We start from the raw sequence: 19,991 nt of genomic DNA on the forward strand, positions 1-19,991 counted from the left end.
TATGATTGACATTAAGCAACAGATTCAGTTTAAGTCTGTTCCTCTAGAAAACCGATAATTTTATGGTGCATTTTCAACTTGGAGCAACTTGGACATTTTGCTAAATGTCTCCTTTTATGTTCCACAGAAGAAATAAAGCCCTGGTTTCACAGACAGTGCTAAGACTAAGCAAGGATTAGGACAAGGCTACAGTTCAAGGTTATTTAAGTATAAGTCAAGGCCATTTTTATAAATGTGTCTTAGAAAAAACATGATTGGTGCCCTCTTGTTCTTCTTTCAGATTAAACAGCTCAGGACTTACATTTTAGTCTTGAGCCTTGTCTGTGAAACCAGCGGATGGTTAACACATTAGGCAATGACCTGTAAATAATGAGAGAAAAATTAATTTTTTCAGTGAAACTAACCCTTTAAAACTTCAGGGTTAATGAGCTGCCTCAGTTATTATAAAGATGGTTTGATTTGTGAATGCACAATTACTCCGTAAGTTTCTCCGTGGCCTTCAGCTGTCAGTCCAGATGTTTAGCTGCCAGGAAATCCTTACAAACGGTGTATAAGGATGTGTTTCTGTGTGCAGAGAACGAGGAGACGGAGGGCAGCGAGGGTCAGGCCGAGTAATCTGTTTGGAGACGCTGAACTGGACGACGATGATCTCTACAGCATTGGAGCACGAGAACCAGGCAGGTTGGTCAAGAAGCTGCAAATTGTTAATATTGGCCTGTGAGAAGTCAACAAAACCAAGCATATCTCACAGGTGCATAGGTGTAAAAAGTGAAATGAAAAGCCTGTTCTCTCTCAAGCAGAGGAGCCCGAGTACCTGCTCCCTCAGGAGGCTTTCCCGTTACGGCCACGAGATCATGGACCCATCCCTCGGCCCCGGAGCCAGTGCAGGAGAAGCCCGAGTCACCCCACGTCAGCGGGAGCGAAGCCGAGAGCACGTGTCTGACTCCCATGGAGTCCTTCAGTCTCATTTCCGTCTCGCAGCTGCTGTTCTCGCCTCACTTTGCCGCCCAAGTTTTCTTTCTGCCCCATCGTAAAGGAGATGCTGTGCTACTACGCCGAGCAGGGCGACGTGCAGAATGGCCGTATCCGTGCTGATCGTACTGGGCGACCGCATCCGTAAGGAGATCGACGAGCTCACACAGCGTGAGGAAAACCACCCGCTTTTGACAGGAAGTGTAGCTTTCTTCATGTGGGCTGTATCCGAAATCAGCCCACTGTACCCCTCAAATAGGGAACAGTCATTTTTTAGTGTTGTCCGAAACCATAGTGGATGTTTTCCAGTGCACAACCGATGTACACTAAGCAGCTAGAGAAAAACTCATAATGCACTGATGCACATAATGAGAGTTCCTGCGTCTTGCCAAAAGATGGCGCTCACAGCTGAATCATCCATTAAAGGAACACTCCACTTTAAAAAAAAAAAAACCTCATTATCAAACTCCCCTAGAGTTAAATAGTTGAGTTTTACCGTTTCGAATCCATTCAGCCGATACTTGGGTCTGGCGGTAGAACTTTTAGCTTAGCTTAGCATAGATCATTGAATCTGATTAGACCGTTAGCATCTCGCTCAAAAATGACCAAAGAGTTCCTGACTTCACAACTCTTAATTTTCAGTCAGTCTTAGTACACGATGCAACTACAGAAGAGTCAAGTTTCAAATAGGAAAACTATGGAAACTCTTTGGTCATTTTTGAGCGAGATGCTAACGGTCTAATCAGATTCAATGATCTATGCTAAGCTAAGCTAAAAGTGCTACTGCCAGACCCAAAGATCGGCTGAATGGATTTGAAAACGGTAAAACTCAACTGTTTAACTCTAGGGAAGTTAAAAAAAGTGAAGTGTTCCTTTAATTGGTGTTAAAAGCACCCCTCCATGCTATAATACAACACATGTACAAATTCATTGTAAATGGACTATTAAATTGTTTAACTAGGCTTTATCCATAATTTCAATGACAGAGTTCAATATAAATCCTTTAATTTTACTACTGGAGCTGCCCATTTCAAAATGATTATTAAACAGCAGGCAAACTATGCAAAAGCGGCAGTCCTTCCATTGCCCTCACTCACTCGTTTTCATTCACTCCTTCAAGTGAACTGTATGAGTGGACTGATGTAGGTGAATATTGAATGAGGATACAGTCGTGATGTTTTAATCTGTGTGTGTTTGTGTTTCAGGAGCACTGGTACATGTCCTACATCGACCTGCTGCAGCGCTTCGAGCTGTGGAACGTCAGTAACGAGGTGATCAAACTGAGCACATGTGGCCCCATCATGTGTCTGAATCAAGCCTCCACCACCTTACACATCAACTGCAGCAACTGCAAGCGACCAATGAGCAACAGGGGCTGGATCTGTGACAGGTACCACCTCCAATCCCTGACTGTATCTGTTTTTTTTTTTGCCTTTTTCAAGTCAAAAATCAACCAAACTGTGAGTTTCAGTCCTTATTCTGTTTAAACTGTTTAAAGCTCATTTAAAGGTATATTTTTCTCTTTTAATATGGATATGGACAACTAAAATTAATAGATTTTTGTTATAAAATTTGTTGAAATTATAATCTATTACAAATGTATTATACTTTATCTTTTATGATATATTTATATATTATATACACAGTTTGGATCCACTAAATAAAATTTATATATTTAATTTTAAATTCTAATTATAAATAAATATATTATTATTAAATTGTATAATAGATGTAATAAATGTATCATGAATTTATTATAATTTCTGTACTATATATGAAATGATAATGAATTGTATTTAATCTATTAAAAATGTAAATATTATCATTTGAAAACTGCAAATATTTTTAGAGAATTTTACACTATTTTGGTTCATTCAAGAAGTAAATAAAATATCTTGTATTTAGAATTATGATTTATTTTGTATTATATATATACATTTCTATAAAAAATTATTGTTATAACATACTATTATATCACTTAATTCACTTGATTTAATTTATTTAAATATCATTGTGGAATATTCCTAAGATTTTAGAGAACTTTGCACACTTTAGGCCTACTTATAAATAAAGAAAATTTATATATTTAATTTTAAATTATAATGATAAATATTTTTGTTGTAAAATTTAAAATAAAAAAGTACAATAAAATAATTTATTATTATTATTATTATTTATAATTTATTTAATATTATATCACTTGTCAAGTAATATATATATAGATATATATATATATATATCTATATATATATATATATATATATATATATATATATATATATATATATATAATATAAATGAATTAAAATCTTGTCATTTTAAAATATGTGCAATATATTGATTGGGTATTGTATGTGTGTGTTTGAACTCTTCCTAGGTGCCACCAGTGTGCGAGTGTGTGTGCAGTGTGTCATCACGTGGTCAGAGGCTTGTTTGTGTGGTGTCAGGGCTGCAGTCACGGAGGACACCTGGAGCATATGATGGAGTGGCTGAAACAGTCCAAACACTGTCCGGCCGGCTGCGGACACCTGTGTGAATACACCTGACACACACACACACACACACACACGCAGGACTCTCTCTAGCAGAGGAACGATCACGCTGCTACTTAGGAGGAAAAATATGTAGAACTAATGATTTTATGATAATCAAACACAAAGGGAATCTGAACGCAATCATATGTGTGCTGAAAATAGTCAGCAAAGTCTTTTCTTAGTTCTTGAAGAATTTGTTTTATAAATAGTCTAATGTACATAAGAGATGTACCTGCTTTGGGAATGTGTTTCATGCATCTTGAAAATATTCTTGAAAATTGTGTAAATGCAGAACACACTGCATTGAAATCAGATTTATTTAGAAAGAAACGGTGTTGTTTAAGAATAAAGCCAGTCTTTAATTATCATCTCTGTGGGTTTGTATTTATGAAGCCACGGAAACATATTAAAAGTTACTTTTTGGGGAGCAGAATTTGATCTAAATGTAAGCAGAGTTTATAAAACAATAATAATGATTTTATTAGTTAGTAACTGTAGGGGGCTCCAAAGTCGCAAAAATACACAAAACTACATAAATTTGCTTTAAATGCTTTATTTCCAGACTGGATTCTTCTACCTTTTATGTTACACAATTACAATAAAGACTTTGTTTTCATAATTGATAGATAAGCTGATTAGCATTAAAAAATATTTTAAAATTGATAGTGTAAAAACAACAACGGAACATTTAAAAATAATTAATTGACAGTAGCTCCAATAATATGACCATAAACCTGGACATGAAACACCAGCAGAATTCATTTCTATGTGTCTTTTTGTTTTTAATCGGAGAACTAAATATTATGTTAAAAAAAGTTCTAATTTGTTACTGGATATCTTGAATTATCTTGTAGAAGTAGCAAGAACAATAATAATAACAAACTATTGTTTTGTTGCATATGCTCAGCTTTGGCCATACTTTTTTACTTACGCTCATACTGATAAAGCTATTTGAATGAACTGAACTGAATATGGCAGTTTGCATAACAAATGAATGATTGTATTTATAACATACACGGTATTTAAGAAAATATTAGACTAACAATTGTGAGTAAAGATCTTCTGAGGTTTGATTTTATGCAAGAAACTGCTTCATTATTCAGGCTTTAAATAGGCTTATTTGAAATCTAATCTAATAAAGAGGTTTGAGTCGTTGTAGAACAATAAACAGTATTTGTGCTTGCAGTATCCACACACTTCTGTGTGCACTGAATTCCTAACAGGAAGTTCAAATCCTCTGGCTCCGCCCTGTCTGACACAGCTCTGTCTGTGATTGGTCAGTTCTCTTGATGAATGTACCACGTAACTGGAGCACAGGCGAGAGATGCTCTTCGCCCGCTTGTCATTTTTGGCCGCCTGTCGTCGTCTCGGTCCTCGCTCGGTCCATCATCTCCATCTGAACTCATGTTACCGGAGCGTGCGACTCCTGCGGCCATCTGTGTTCAGGGTGGTTTTTCACCCTCCGTCGGTAAAAGCAAGTGTCCTACAAGCAGAAACACATCAGAAACACAACTTGAAAATTCAAGTTTCAAACATTTTTTTTATTGTAACGCACACTATTTTTCAAACATTTGGGGTTGCAAGATTTTTGTATGTTATTAAAGAAGTTCGTTCCGTTCAACAAGGCTGCATTTATTTGATCAAAAATGCACTAAAAATAATAATATTGTGAAATATTTCTAAATAATTTAAAATAAGTTTTCTATTGTAATATAATTTAAACTGTAATTTATTTCTGTGATGCACAGCTGAATTTTCAGCATCATTCCTTCAGTCTTCAGTGTCACATGATCTTCAGAAATCATTCGAATCATTTCTGATGATTATCAATGTTGAAAACTCATATTTTGTGGAAACCCTGATTTTTGATTTCATATAAATGATGTTCAACCAACCCATTCACAGCCGTTAGGATTCTTCCCAGTTTTGTGAGCGCTTCTCTGAAGTGCTGAGATGCTGGAGACTGTGAAGGATTTCCTTCAGACCGTCAGCTGGACAGAGAAACATGATGTGAAGTCACACGTCCACGTGAAGGAAACATTATACATGCACAGAAACAGAAGTCTTACTGAGCTCCGCCATATGAGAGTCCATCTTAGACAGCAGCTGAGAGCACATCAAGCCATCACCTACCACAGACAGACATCAGAGCGTGCATCAGTACAGGCCATTCAAATGATTTATAGTGTTGATAACATACTTCCTTCAAGATGGTCCAAACAGAAGATGCATATGGTAAGTGATAATATTCTGTGGTTTGCTGTTAGAGTCGTGCATGTTTTTTTTTTGGCTATGCAAAACCATCTTTTTTTTTTTTTTTTGATTCTCAATATAATATATATATATTTTTTTTCAACTTTTCATACTGCAGAAATAAAAGTAAAATAGTGATAAATTAAATTGTTTAAATAAAAATTCATGAAATAAAAAATAAAATGCATTATAAAATAATACTGTTAAAAAGTGATTAAATAGGAATCATGATAAAAAAAGTAAAAATATATATTAAAATAAAAATATAATTTTACTATAACAACATTTTTATATAATGCAAATTTTAATTTTAATAAACATTTATAATTGCATTTTGAATGCAAACTAAAGACAAAGACAAAGAAAGGTGTTCTGATTGATTGCAAGGTGGTTGTTAGGGTCTGGGTGGTTTGTGGGCAACCTGACAGTAGGAGTGTTTTTTTAAAAGACACTTTTAATGATTCTGGTTGTACTGCATTATTTGCAATGCATTCTGTGAATTATAAAAGCATTGGCAGGTTCAGCACACCTCGAGCGTCCTCCTGCGTGAGAGTGCTGCGTAGAGCGTGTAGTTTCCCGCTCAGCGTCTGAATGCGTTTGCTGTTCTCCTGCAGCTCCGCCTGAACTCTCTTCCAAGACATCTTCTCCTCCATCAGACATCCCTCCATCACGGCACGCAGCTCCTTCTCCTGGGTCACCTGACCCTGCAGAGACTCCACCTCCACACAACGCTACACACACAAAGAAAGTCTTAAAGATGCACAATGTAATATTGACAGCTAGTTGTAGAAATGGGTACCGCAGTCCTCACACGGGTTGCCAGATTTAACACACAGAACAGTAACGAGTTAAATTCACAATGGAAGGCAACAAGCCTTACACTGTAAGTATCTGCATTTTAATAAGTCTCTGGTCATAGAGCTTTTTATATGGATGCATGTTTTTTTTTTAAGGTTGGGTAGAATGTACAACCTCTGATCCAGTTCATTTGCTGGCTTTTATGGCTGGGGTACAGTGTTTTCAACCAACTGGCAACCCGGGCTGTTGAAATCCTATTGGTTAAATTGGCCAAAACGAAAACAACGCATGTTTTAAAGTAGAATAACCGGTTGTAGCATGTATTGTTTTGGGAGAAACAAGTATGCAAATGAAGCATGCTTTTCCTAAATATCTCCAAAGGTATTATCTGTTTATGCTTTATTGCAGACAAAAAAAATACACACAACTCCTTTAAGAGAACCACCCATTAACTACAGCAAACTTGCAGTTATTATGTGGTGGATTTATGACTGTTTTGTTGCCTGAACAGTACTGTTTTTACAACATCAGTTTTATTCATGGCAACCCTTGAGCTCAACTTATTTTGATGGACTGATTTTATAGCATGTTGTTCATTTTATTGCGACCTATTACACAACCAGATTGACTTTATACATTTACATGCAAAAAGGTAAAACCGGGTTATATAGTACAAACTCTACCTGTTTTACAAGATATGTCTTGTCTCTGCGTGCATTTTAGATTCGGTGTTGATGTCACAGTTCACACTTAATTACAAACTAGGTGCCAGTTACATGGCAATTCTCTTCCCTGACTTTAGCTACAATCATGCAATCCTCCTCAGATGCAAATGAGCTTTATGAGGTGAATGGAAGTCATGCAGTCAGCACCTTATGAAGCTGAATGGCCATTTCCTGCATCTCGGCCTCCAGTTGGTCTGCATACGCCTGCTCTAACGCATCACTGGGTGGCCGTGCATTACTGTGCCAGCGGGCTATGGCTGATGTCATCTTCCTCTTAGGACCAAACAGACTATAGCGTGAAAAGAGTACAAATAAATAAAACTATTCAAATAAAGTGATAAAATAAAAGGAAAATTATATATATATATATATATGTAGTAATAAATACATAAAATCATTTAAAGTAATGCAATTGTAAAAATAAAAAAATAAATAAAATAAACATTGTACAATACATAAAACAGTTAATGGGATCAAAAATATAAATACATTTTAATAAACCAAAAAGCACAATTTTAAGGTGATAAAAAAAAAAAACTCTGTATAAACAAAATGCAATATATATTCAAATAAAAAATATATTTACAAAAAGTTAAATAACTGAACAGGGATAACCAAATGGTAAAAAAATGTATAAATAAAAAAAGTAATATTAATGAACTGACAAAAATTAGTGATACAATTTAAAAATAATAAAAATAATTTTAATAAAATAAATGCTTCATTTATTAAAAATATTTTAATTTTATTTGATTAAAACACAAAATAATAAATAACTTTTTAATAAAGTGATCAGTTTTATATAAATAAATAACAAATAAAATAAAATAGCAAAAAGACTCACGTGATCCCGACTTCCTTGAGGTCGTTCTCAGTAAGTGTGAGGAAGATCCTCAGGTCGATGTCTTGTTCCTCCAGCAGGGGAAGGTACTTACTGAACCCGATCTGATCAAGGAACCCTGCGAGATCCTGCAACACGTTTAAATACTCTTTATCTGTGCATGTTAACTCACACACACATGCACTGAAGGGACTAGATGAACACACCTTTGGTCCAGTGTATGAAGGAGGAGGTCCAGAGGAAGACGGAGCCTCGCGGTAACCACTGCTGCTGTTTCCAGGACTCCTGCCTTTGGAGTGCTGGAGTTTGCTGGATCGACGTGGACAGCTCCTCTTTGCTTGATCAGAGTCCTGCAAACATGATGAGACGTTGAGAGAACAGTTTGCTGTGAGCTGCAGTGATGCATGATGGTTCGGACCTCGTTGCTCTCCAGTGACGCCTCCCTGCTGAGTCCGAGGAGATGAGACAGACCCTCGCTGCTGCTGGAGCTGCTCCTCATGGTGGGCATGTCGTTATCAAAGAACAGCTCATCTGCGTGCACAATCACATTGAATCGCATGTTGTCAGCAGATGCATTGCTAAGATGGACATCCTGCTGAATCTCTCACCTCTACTGCTGTTGCTCTGGCCGTCGAGCTCATTGATGGGGGAAGTGACATCACGATTGCAGATTCCTTCGCTCTGATCGCCAACGTCCCGAAACGTCACATATCCAGGGGGACTCACAGGAGCCTCTGCAGTGAAAAAACACATTATATAGATTCAACGTCCCTTTCCACTATTTTTTTCTATAAATTTTTTAAATTAAAAATAAAATAAATGTGAATATAATTTCAAAATTTACAATTTAATCAGATAACTATTTCTTTAACTATTTTGATTTTATTGAATTAAAATGTACTTTTTTAAATATTAAACATTAAATAATTGTAATTATATTTATTATATACTATAAATATTTAATTTCATAAAGTAACATTTCATTTAATATTTTTAATGCAGTGAAAAAACACTTTTCTTTGTCTGTATAAATTCAACATCCATTTCAACCATTTTATATTTTTATATAGATATTCAACTTAAAATAACTGTGAATATGCTAATAAAATAATTTCAAAATATTTACAATTTAATAAAATATAAATAAAAACATCAAATACACTTTTCTTTGTCTGTATATAGATTCAACATCCCTTTCCACTATTTAATTAAAACGTACTTTGTTTTTAAAATTAACTTCAAATAAATTTATAAAATACAAAAAATATATTTATAATTAAACAACTATTTCATTAAATGTTTAATGCAATGAAAGAACAATTTTATATATATATTTTAAATATATATAAAATTTTAAATAATAAGGTTTTCACAAAAATATGAAGCAGCACAGCTGTTTTCAACATTAATAATAATCAGATAATATCAGAACAGCAATCAGAACAGCATATTAGAATGATTTCTGAATATCATGTGACACTGAAGACTGGAGGAATGATACTGAAAATACTGATTTGATCATGAGAATAAATTCCATTTCAAAATATATACTGAAACAGAAAATAGTAATCATATATATATATAGCATATATAGTGCGAGGACCGTGTTTGGAGCCGACTCTGAAGCGTGCGATGGCTTGAGGGCCGTCGTGAATGCTGGGTCCTCTGGTTCTGCTGCGAGCTGATCGGACTCTAGGAGTCGCACTCTCTTCTTCAGACGAGCTCAGCTCATCATAGATAGCTACAGACACAGATCAGCTGGGGTTATTTTCTGCATTCACAACAAAGAAGGTCAATTACTAAAGCTAAGGTGCGCGACTGACATGATTTGGCTCTCATGACGTGCATGTCGATGAGGCTGGCGATTTTAGTGTGTCCGTACATCATAGCCAGAGCTCTCGCCGTTTCTCCCTTCATGTTCCTCTCCTCCGTCCGGACGCCCTGAATCACAAAGAACCACAAATACTGAAAACAAGCCTTTTTTAACATTTGGAGTGTAAATAGTTGCTCTGACTATGATTCAGTTATGATTATGTAGTAAGTGACACTACTTTAGCCGCTATAGCTATATTTAAATATAGCTGTATACTTTTATTTTTAAGTAAGTTTAAATAGAGAGTAAGTTTATACCAAGAAGATAAACTTAAATTTTCATTATGGATGCATTGAGTTGTCATTGTCAGATTGATGCAAATCCATAATTATTCTACATATAATCAGATTTTTGAATGTAATGTAAGTCACGTTTCGGAGTAAGGTCACACTTGCATGGTTGAGCAGGTATTGAACGATGATCTCATGGCCGGACGCAGCAGCTTCCATGAGCGGGGTGAATCCTGACAGCGGCTCTCTGTGAGGGCAAAGGTCAAAGATGTAACATGTTTACTAGATGTTTAATCAAGATTATGCCCAGAATGAAATGCTAGCATTTACTGCATGCCAAGTAGTAAATACAGAGAGTTAATGTATAAACTGAGATGTTGCTGTCACACAAGTGACGGAGAGTTATCATCTTGGAAATAAAAAGATAAAAATTCATAACTTTGGATGCAGTTCTGTGTGAGAGTGCAAAAAAGCTATCAGCAAATTTATGATCAAAATATACATCAAGAATCTGGTGATATCTCATCTAATTTATTCACCATGTCGTATTTATGTAATCTGTTCCTGTAATTTAAATAATGGCTGTTGAAAATCCAGCTTTGCATCGCTGTAATAAATTATATTTTAAAATATATTCAAATAGTTGTGTTGAACTGAAATAATATTTCACAACATCACTGCGATTTCTGTACTTTTAAAACATAAACATAGCATAAATGCAGCCTTGGTGAACATAAAAACTAACCTAATTATTCCAAACTGTTAAAAGTAAGGAAGAAGGCGAGTTCAAGAACATAGATTTTGTATAAATGAATGCACATGTTACTTACTTGATATTTGCATTGGCGTGATGCTCTAATAAGAATTTGACCATCTGCTGGTGTCCAGTAGCTGTGCTGTGCAGCAGAGCCGTCCACCCGCGCACATCCTTACATTCAAGCTGCGCTCCTTGCTAGTGTATAGAGAGATGTTAATTCAGTATTGTATAGCAAGCGCTGGCTTTTTTGCAATCTTGTAATGGTCACACAAATAGACAGCATAATGTAACTGGTTGATAAGAGCGGTTCATGTAACCCTGACCTGCAGGAGGAAGTAGGCGATGCTCTCGTTCCCGCAGCTGGCGGCGAGCATCAGAGGTGTGAGTCCTTTAGACGTGGTGGCGTTGACACTGACCCCCGTCTCCAGCAGCAGGTTAACAATGTTATCATGACCAATATATGCAGCGTACATCAGAGGACTCCAGCCGCCGACATTCTTCCCATCCAGATCCACATCTCCCCTGAATAACCATTGATCAGAATCAGACACAAGTCTGTGTGCTGGCTGCTATTGCTCATGGTTGATAAATGAAAAAGACAGATGTCTGTCTCTCTGTCTATCTCTCCATTTATCAATCATCCATCCATCTCTCTCTCTATAAATAATCTCTAGTTTAGACATATTTCTTTAAACGTCCAAGCACACTGAACGAAGAGATGTCAAAAGCTGTTAGATGGAGACATGCAAAGAATGAACAGAAGATTCTTCCTCCTGACCTGCGGATGCACTCGGACACCACATCATACTGTCCGATGGAGCATGCGGTGTGGAGGTCCAGCGGCACGTTCAGCTCCTCCGGGCCGATCAGAGCGTCTCCTCCTCCGGCCTGCCACACGGACAGACTCGCGCCCAACAGATCCGACTCACTGCTCGCTTCGTCGCTCAGCTCAGACATCCTCCTCTGGAAATGAGGTGGGATATTTAATTTTACAATTATGTGCAATAATAGTAGCTAAAAACGTATGTATATCAAAATAAAACAATGTATTTGATCTCTCTCAAAATAACCCTTTTTTTCCAGTGAAATGTTCCGTTATCTGGTATCAGAACTATTATCCGTCAGTCAGTTCAACTCGGATAAATGTTATCTCAAACTCTTAATCATATGTTTATAGCATAGTTATGATGCAAAAAAGCTTTAGTTACAAAAGTTATAACCAAACTCTTAACATGGAAATGACAGTCTTTTACAACAACCGTTCATGCCACAAACGTATAACTCAGCAACCCAATAAAGCACCCGACAAATAAAAGCGAACAAACCTTGAAATAATTACAACTTTCCAAACTGGTAAATCAATGTTTTGTTCAGAAATTGCAACAGCAGCGGCAACTCAAGGAAGTTTCGTGTTGCAGCCGGGGCGTGTTGTTAAATGTGTCATAGGGAGATGTAGTCTTTTGCCTGTTTCTGCTAATACAGTTTAAACGGCCAGTGCACAATACAAGACTACATATCCCATTAGGCTCTGCGTCAGCACTCATAGCTCACACGCCTGACGACATCAAAGAGTAACACGTTTGTTGATAAACTGCAAAAGTATTACACACATAATAAAATATCTAAAAATAAAATGCTCGTTTTCACTGAGAGCATTGGTTTAAGGTGAAATAATCCCCTTGAATTGTTAGAGAAATAACATGCCATTTCTAATATAAGCCTTTAAAATACGTTGCCATAGCAACTCTTACAATACATCAGTCACACGCTACATATACAACATTTACATTATATTTTAAATCATCAGTATTAGACAATTAAAAAAAATGAAACCCAGTAAATTAAAATTTAAAATAAATAATATAATAAAAATTGAAACAGCAAAGTTTTGGGCATAATTCATTTATTTTGAATTTTTACTTAAGTGTTCTCTATGAACATTACATTTATAAAAAAATAAAAAATAAAAAAAAATACTATGCTTAAAAAAATGCATAGAGACCATATCCAAATATTATGCAACAGAAAAACATGATATCTGACCATGCATCTACTTTAGGCACAAATCCTGTTGGCTGATGTTACAGTTTCAGATCATATGTTGAAGTTAAAGCAAAACTCTTCATGTGTTTTAGTGAAAACAAAAGGTTTTGGGTCTCCAGCAGTCTTTGTGTGTTCATTGGTCTCCTGGGGCTCTTGCAGTGTGTGTGTCTCCTGAGATCCGTCTCTTTGGTTTTTGGGGTGTGTGTGTCTCTCAGCTCGCCGGTGAAACACTGGTTTGCACTCAGAGACACTGGTGACCCGGGCGGAGGTCACTGCTGTGGAAAGAGACAGCAATTTTTGTTAAAATATTTTTAAGGCAGTTTTTATTTTATTTTATAAATGGCCCCTTTTGGAAAGTTTGTGTTTTTTTGAATGGGGACTGTTAAAACTGCCAAAATAAATAATTTAAAATACATTTCTAATTACCTAAATTAATAAATACACATATATAGATTAATTCCAAAAATATGTATTTCAAATTATTAAATAAATAATAATTTGATTTAAAATAAATGTATAATACATTTATTTTAATATGAATGGGTTTAAATATTAATAATGTAACATTAGAAACTAATTATTTAACAAATATAGTAAATTAGTAAACAGACATTTATAATATTTTATAAATATTATAGCTTCCCTTTAATTAACCTGCTAACGGTCACTCACATTTTTGAACATAGACTAGAAAATGCATGATCCAAACCTACATTTTTATTATTCATGACTGAAAACATTTTGTAACATGATTTTGATGTACCATTTTCATGGTAATGTAATGTTTGAATTTAAAATGGGTTTCAAAGGATGAATTTTAAGATTTTAAGTTTTCAAATGATATATATATATAATTTCTGATCATTTCTAAAGTGTGATAGAGAAAAAGGCAACAAAGAAAACTTTTTTTTGACAAAGGTCAGAACTACTGTTATGATGTAGGCTTTTGATGTGCACTCTTGCCATAAATAAATCTATTACTTTTCCTACATCATTTTTTACAAAAAAGATTGGTAAAATATCTATTTAGGAGTCTGAGACCTTTCCAACAATATATAGTTTGTCATGATTAGATTAGGAAGTGAATTAAACATAGGTGTCCCACCGAGGGGATGGGTGGCAGTTAACAGGTGAAAATATATATAAATGTATTAGACATCAATTTTCATTTCTGCCACTGCCTTACCTGACTGTATGAGTTTGAACTGCTTGGCTCTTTCCTCTTCCATCTTCTTCCTGTAGTCTCCAGAGACCGCTCGCATTACCTGCCTCTTCTTCACCAAGGGAGCTTTGGAGCTGTGTAACGTCTTCAGAGCGCGGCTTGCTTCTTCCCCTAAATAGAGACATACATGTAAACAAAACAGAAGGTGAGGGTCTCTTCTCAACAAATGTATTTTTTGGAATAAACCCCTTGAGATGCATCATCTCGTTTTCAAGGGGGTCTTATTACACAAAAAAAAAGGAAAACATAACACACAAACAAACAATAACACACACACAAAAAACACTTTCTTTTGTCCTGGGTTTGTGTAATACATAGATGTTTTATTTGTTGTGTGGTCTCACTCACGTTGTTTGCTGGAGGTTTTTTGAGTTCTCAAGCCGAGCTCGAGCTGTTCGATGCACCAATCCAACTCCTGCCTCAGCTGCTCATCAGGAGTCTAACACACAAACACACACACACGCCACAGGTTCTAAATAAATAATTAAATAAATAAATACACACAATTATATATATATATATATATATATATATATATATATATATATATATATATATATATATATATATATATATATATATATATATATATATATAAATATGCTTACCAGTTCTGTGGTCTCTTGTTTGGGTGTTTCCTCATTGCTTTTTACCCCTTTCTGTGGATTATCTTTTCCATCACCTGTTTTCTTTTTCTTCTTCTTGTGTTTTTTAGCATTGGCAGGAGTGTCAGTATTTTGGACTGTTGTTTTGGGGTCTTCTTCACTCTGGCCGTACGGGTTTTTCTCGTTTTCCAGTATTCTGGTTATTTCTGGAAAGCATTAACAAATTTAACATTTTCAAAGAATTTAGCTGCACCTTTATTGTATGCTATGAAGTCATACAGTGCAAGTCAATACAAAAGTCTGCAAAATCACACGTTAATTCAATATATTCAGCTGATATGGTCTGTAGTGAAATCTTACCTGTTTCAGTTGATTCCTTTGCCATAATTGAGGTTTTAATCTCCTGATAACACAAATGCACTAGTTGTGTTCTTTCAAAAAAAAAACAAAAAAAAAACTATCACCTATCGAGTGTGCAGCGCTTAAGGAAAATATAAATGTGATAGATTCTATTAACTACTTTTGCTTGAAGTGTTGGATTTTCAAATATATTTACAGAATTTAGCTATGCGTGTGTGACAAATCCAAATCCCACATGTGTGCACCAAACAAGAAGCTCCGCCGATAACACATCTACTAACTAAAGGTTCCTACTGCAGAACAATACAATTTGCCCTCTTTTTTAGGCAATGGTTACACAAAGACCGCACTAAAACGTACATACTGGACTGGATTTTTCGTTATTGTTTGCGAAACAACGATTTTCGCAATAATTTGCCAATAATGTTTTGTATTCGCTATTATTAAACGGAACCGTACGGCACGGTTGTTTTTACTTGATTATGTAATCCCACCAAACTGATTCAGGGCTAGAAAAGGAAGGGTTTTGAAAGATTCTAATACAGACGTTTCACGGAGATCATTGATTAAACGTTCATATAACGCCATTTGAAATGTAAAAACTGATTCAGTTTGCAGAAACAGAACGAAAATACGTTTACACCAAAAAAACGCGCTAAAACAATTATAAATAAATACTAAAGAAGAGTAAATCTGCCACTCTCTGCTCCAGCCAATGAAAGTACACATGGGCGTGGCTTAACCAGCGAACAGACTATAAATACAAGGCAGCTCGCGCAGCCCGTGACAGACGTTCCTTGTTTTGGCGTTGACGGATAAATCGATACAAAAAAATCGTAAGTATCGCTAACGGTCGGTGTTAAACAAACAGAAACTATCTTATAGTGGATTTAGTGTTTAAGCATCATGGTTTCAGACATTCTATAACATAGAAAATCTATTTAGACCGCGTTTTGTGTTAACTTCGGTTCATATACGGCGGATTTAGATTATTTTTGTCGCGGTAGCAACAAGCTAAGCTAATGAGGGCGAGCTCATATTTACTTCTGCTTTACCTCAGAAGTTCGTTAGCTTTTGTTAACTTTCAAATTCAGTTTTTAATATGTAGTCTCTCGCGATTCGCGTTGTTTTCTGTGTGTGTGCTTGTAGTCGACAGTCGCTGAATTGTTAGTGTAGACAAAGAAAAGGCTGTAATTGGTTTCTTGGGCGCCATGTTACACATAAAGGCAGAAACGTGTCTGTGTCTCGTCATGAGATGGTGGACTTCACTACAGCATTAATCACAGCTTCATCAGCTCAATTTACCGGTGTTTTCTCATCTTTCCCCGTCATTGAAGATAACGTGGCGTGAATGTAGTACTAGTAGCTGAATGGTTGAATGGAAGTCGCTGGCGTTTAATATATTTGCCTTCAGGCAGTGTGTGTATTGAATGGGACCCAGTAATGTGTATGTGTGACGTAGTGTCCTGCGGAGTTGTTCATGTTATCAGTTCTCCAATGCAGTGTGCGTTTCTACTTGTATACATATACGACTTTGAACACACTTTAACTAAAAAGTCAAGTGTTAACATAATATAATTATTATTTTGCCAGCTCATTTACCTTGAAGTATCCAAATCTCCTAAATCGCGCCCCCAAGTGGTGAAGCGGGTTAGTCAGGGTATTGTCGTCATGGTGTCCTTTTTCCTAAACAGAATGTTAGTGCATGACTTTATTAGTGGGCGGGACCCATTTGTGGATGACGTCACGGTGCGCGGAGTTCCCCGCGGCTGTTGTTGTTTCTCATCCGGTTTTGTCTCTTTCTATCTTCAGGTCGCTTTATTAGAGTGCCATGGCACGTACTAAACAGACGGCTCGTAAATCCACCGGCGGTAAAGCCCCCAGGAAGCAGCTGGCCACCAAAGCGGCCAGGAAGAGTGCGCCCTCCACCGGCGGAGTCAAGAAGCCCCACAGATACCGGTGAGAAACACTGAACACGTGTAGTTCATCAAATTTATTTTTGTGATGCACTTAAACTATTACAAATTATTTTAATAAAAATATATAGCAAAATATGGCATGGCTTTAAATAAACATAAATATGCTATAGAAACCCTTTACTTGTCTTCAGCTTATACATTGTTTACGAAGTGAGTTAATGTATCAAATTGTCTAAGTTTTAGATATAAAACTTGTCTATACACATACGTGTGTACTCTACATATATATTTAGTAGACAAACAATAATGAAAGCGTTTAAATCTCAATATAAAATCCATAATATTGTTTTGCACATTGTATAGATGTGTATGCATAGTTTATATACTGAAACTTGCAAAAATGTATGCATAATGTATATACATGATGTATTTTTTGCTTTCTCAGTGCATTTCACTCATTATCCTAATAACGAATCCGTAATTTATGGTTATCTGCTTGTTTCCCCCTCAGTCCTGGAACCGTGGCTCTTCGGGAGATCCGTCGGTATCAGAAGTCCACAGAGTTGCTGATCCGTAAGCTTCCGTTCCAGCGTCTGGTTCGTGAGATTGCTCAGGATTTCAAGACAGACTTGCGTTTCCAGAGTGCTGCCATCGGCGCCTTGCAGGTGCGTGTTCTGGGTTGTGTATGATCTACCTCATGCTTTCGTATTGTTTGGTCACTCCTGATGGTGTTTTCTCACTGTGGTTTGTAGGAGGCAAGCGAAGCATACCTGGTGGGTCTGTTTGAGGACACCAACTTGTGCGCAATCCACGCCAAACGTGTCACCATCATGCCCAAAGACATCCAGTTGGCCCGTCGAATTCGTGGAGAGCGTGCTTAAATGCTTTATGTACTCAACTTTTTTTTGTGTGGAGGAATATATGGGGATGAGGTTTGATGTGTGGGAGGGCTGGGTGGGAGGGACATCAGGGTTCTTACACTCTTGACATAAATGCCTGTGTAGTTTTAAGTTTATTTTTTTGTATTTTTTGGTAGTTGCGGTAGGGGAGGGGTATCTTGTGGTTCAAGTTGATAGAAGGGGGGCAGCGTCAGAACATTCCGGGAGCTCCTCAGGGTTTTAAAGTTTGTATTTTAGACTTTCATATACCTCTGCCTAGTCTGCATGCTTCATGATGAATTAGAGTCCTTTTATTTCTATTGTTGTTATATTGGGTTTCTCTTCTATTGTGGCCATTTGGTTGTAAATAAACTTTCCACTACCTCAGTGTTGTTTGCTGTTCATTATTTTAGCTTTAGTAGTTTTTAAGGTGCAGTGTTTTTGACCTGTACAAGCTGTTGCTCTTACCATTTTTAGGTCCTATAAGTGTTGCTTTAGTGAACAAAGCTAGTAGCATGTTAACTTAAACATTTGTCTCTGTATGAAGAATATGGAAAAGCAAGCCTTTTTAAAACCCTATAAAATTTGTTTTTGGAGTGCCTTGTTTACTAGTTAACTGTCACTAGGTTTTATTTTCTGTGGTTCATAAGCCACAAGTAGTTTTTGCATGCCCACTTTAATTATGATACTGAAATTATTTCCTTTGCTGAAGAATGTTTTCTATGTTGACTTTGTAGGTGTACTCCTTAATGGTTCCCTGATTGCATTCAAACTAACAGACACACCACAATTACAAATTATACTTTTCTCCTTTATGGATTCAATATAATGCTGCTGGCTTTACAGTCTTCAATAAATCCAGCTGCAGATGATCCAGTTTGATACAGTCACTTTCAAGAGCACAGAATGTGGACGGTTGATTTGATAAATCTCAGTTTGAAAAAACATTGAACAATAAACATTACACATCAAAAATGTCCATTTTAAGCCACTACGAGGGTTTGTTTTTGACACCGACTCCCTCCTGTTCTTCATCGGAAAGCAGTCCTGGTAAATGTTCATAGAGGTTTTTCTCCAGAGACTCGTCGACCTTGGTCTCTCTCCTGAAAAAGCACCAGACGATGAAGCCGACTCCGACAAGGCTGATGGGCAGAACCCTCCACCAGGGCCGCTGGTACGTGCTGCCCATCGAACGGTCCACTCTCCAGGTCCGGTGACTGGCTCTGCTGGTTGAGAACTGGATGGGCTTGGATGCTTCATTATCATCTGGAGGTTCTCTGGACTTTGCACTAAGCTTTGACGTTAAGCACAGCATCCTTGTGGCGCATGGTGTACAGAGATAAAGATGTAATGAAACATTACTTTTAAAATGAGAGAAATAGCATTGCATTTATTTCTAAAATCCAGTGGTGCTTGTATTTGCTAAAAACAATTAAAATATCATTCACACAGAGATCCTTCTAGCCAAGGTCAGCTTACAATTCATTAAAGATTGTTTAAAGAAAAATCGGTCAGGATTCTGTTCAAAATCCATTTTAATACGTTTAAATTAATTAAATGCTTGTTTTAATGAATGCACCATTCAAAGAAAATTGAAGTAAATACGAATTATTTAACAATCTATGCCAGAAAAATGATTCACTTACCTTAAATTCGCATGTGTTCTGCTGGGAAAAACATCGTGACCCAAAGAAAACCTTGATAAATGCAAGCAGACTTTTGACATCTTCAGGGTTTCTTCATAAATGCGTGAATCTTTCAGGTCATATAACAAGCCCTCCTGTAAATTCTGCCCGGAAGGAAAACTACAATGCACTGAAATATAGTTCCGCTTCGATATTTAGTCGTTTTTAAAGAATATAGTTTGCATATTGAATATAGACACTTCATATAGCATTTATATTTTAGAGTTTATATCTCAAATGTTTTTAAAATGTCATCGCATGAAGCGATAATCTTATTTTAGGATAACGCGACAATA

General features: G+C 36.3%; 5 protein-coding genes and 1 pseudogene across 5 annotated transcripts; 3 read left to right on the forward strand and 3 right to left on the reverse strand.

The window, feature by feature from the left end:
- Positions 1 to 1,095, forward strand: part of LOC113041846 (coiled-coil domain-containing protein 78-like) — a 16,379-nt pseudogene extending 15,284 nt beyond the window's left edge.
- A 950-nt stretch (positions 1,096 to 2,045) lies between these two features.
- Positions 2,046 to 3,874, forward strand: LOC113042124 (GATOR complex protein WDR24-like). Its single transcript, XM_026200710.1, has 2 exons — positions 2,046 to 2,362; positions 3,350 to 3,874. The coding sequence occupies exons 1-2, from the start codon at positions 2,190 to 2,192 to the stop codon at positions 3,516 to 3,518; spliced, it is 342 nt and encodes a 113-aa protein (XP_026056495.1). The 5' UTR covers positions 2,046 to 2,189; the 3' UTR covers positions 3,519 to 3,874.
- Positions 3,875 to 4,400: 526 nt separating this feature from the next.
- Positions 4,401 to 12,514, reverse strand: LOC113042123 (ankyrin repeat and SAM domain-containing protein 3-like). The gene is made up of 16 exons (XM_026200709.1): positions 12,309 to 12,514; positions 11,762 to 11,944; positions 11,307 to 11,505; positions 11,057 to 11,178; positions 10,392 to 10,473; positions 9,947 to 10,064; positions 9,727 to 9,864; positions 8,732 to 8,857; positions 8,542 to 8,654; positions 8,330 to 8,473; positions 8,127 to 8,251; positions 7,430 to 7,571; positions 6,289 to 6,490; positions 5,576 to 5,635; positions 5,402 to 5,497; positions 4,401 to 4,989 (listed from the first exon to the last, which is right to left on the reverse strand). The coding sequence occupies exons 2-15, from the start codon at positions 11,938 to 11,940 to the stop codon at positions 5,415 to 5,417; spliced, it is 1,833 nt and encodes a 610-aa protein (XP_026056494.1). The 5' UTR covers positions 11,941 to 11,944; positions 12,309 to 12,514; the 3' UTR covers positions 4,401 to 4,989; positions 5,402 to 5,414.
- Positions 12,515 to 13,024: 510 nt separating this feature from the next.
- Positions 13,025 to 15,677, reverse strand: LOC113042125 (UPF0488 protein C8orf33 homolog). Its single transcript, XM_026200711.1, has 5 exons — positions 15,214 to 15,677; positions 14,857 to 15,059; positions 14,597 to 14,687; positions 14,213 to 14,359; positions 13,025 to 13,301 (listed from the first exon to the last, which is right to left on the reverse strand). The coding sequence occupies exons 1-5, from the start codon at positions 15,236 to 15,238 to the stop codon at positions 13,078 to 13,080; spliced, it is 690 nt and encodes a 229-aa protein (XP_026056496.1). The 5' UTR covers positions 15,239 to 15,677; the 3' UTR covers positions 13,025 to 13,077.
- Positions 15,678 to 15,907: 230 nt separating this feature from the next.
- LOC113042126 (histone H3.3) lies at positions 15,908 to 18,031 on the forward strand. The gene is made up of 4 exons (XM_026200712.1): positions 15,908 to 16,049; positions 17,026 to 17,172; positions 17,644 to 17,797; positions 17,885 to 18,031. Exons 2-4 carry the CDS (start codon positions 17,045 to 17,047, stop codon positions 18,011 to 18,013), a joined length of 411 nt encoding a protein of 136 aa, XP_026056497.1. The 5' UTR covers positions 15,908 to 16,049; positions 17,026 to 17,044; the 3' UTR covers positions 18,014 to 18,031.
- Positions 18,032 to 18,945: 914 nt separating this feature from the next.
- LOC113042737 (protein ccsmst1-like) lies at positions 18,946 to 19,785 on the reverse strand. Its single transcript, XM_026201752.1, has 2 exons — positions 19,657 to 19,785; positions 18,946 to 19,326 (listed from the first exon to the last, which is right to left on the reverse strand). The coding sequence occupies exons 1-2, from the start codon at positions 19,734 to 19,736 to the stop codon at positions 19,002 to 19,004; spliced, it is 405 nt and encodes a 134-aa protein (XP_026057537.1). The 5' UTR covers positions 19,737 to 19,785; the 3' UTR covers positions 18,946 to 19,001.
- Between the last annotated feature and the right edge of the window lie 206 nt (positions 19,786 to 19,991).

This window comes from Carassius auratus, chromosome 24 (assembly GCF_003368295.1).
Source record: "Carassius auratus strain Wakin chromosome 24, ASM336829v1, whole genome shotgun sequence".
NCBI lineage: Eukaryota > Metazoa > Chordata > Actinopteri > Cypriniformes > Cyprinidae > Carassius > Carassius auratus.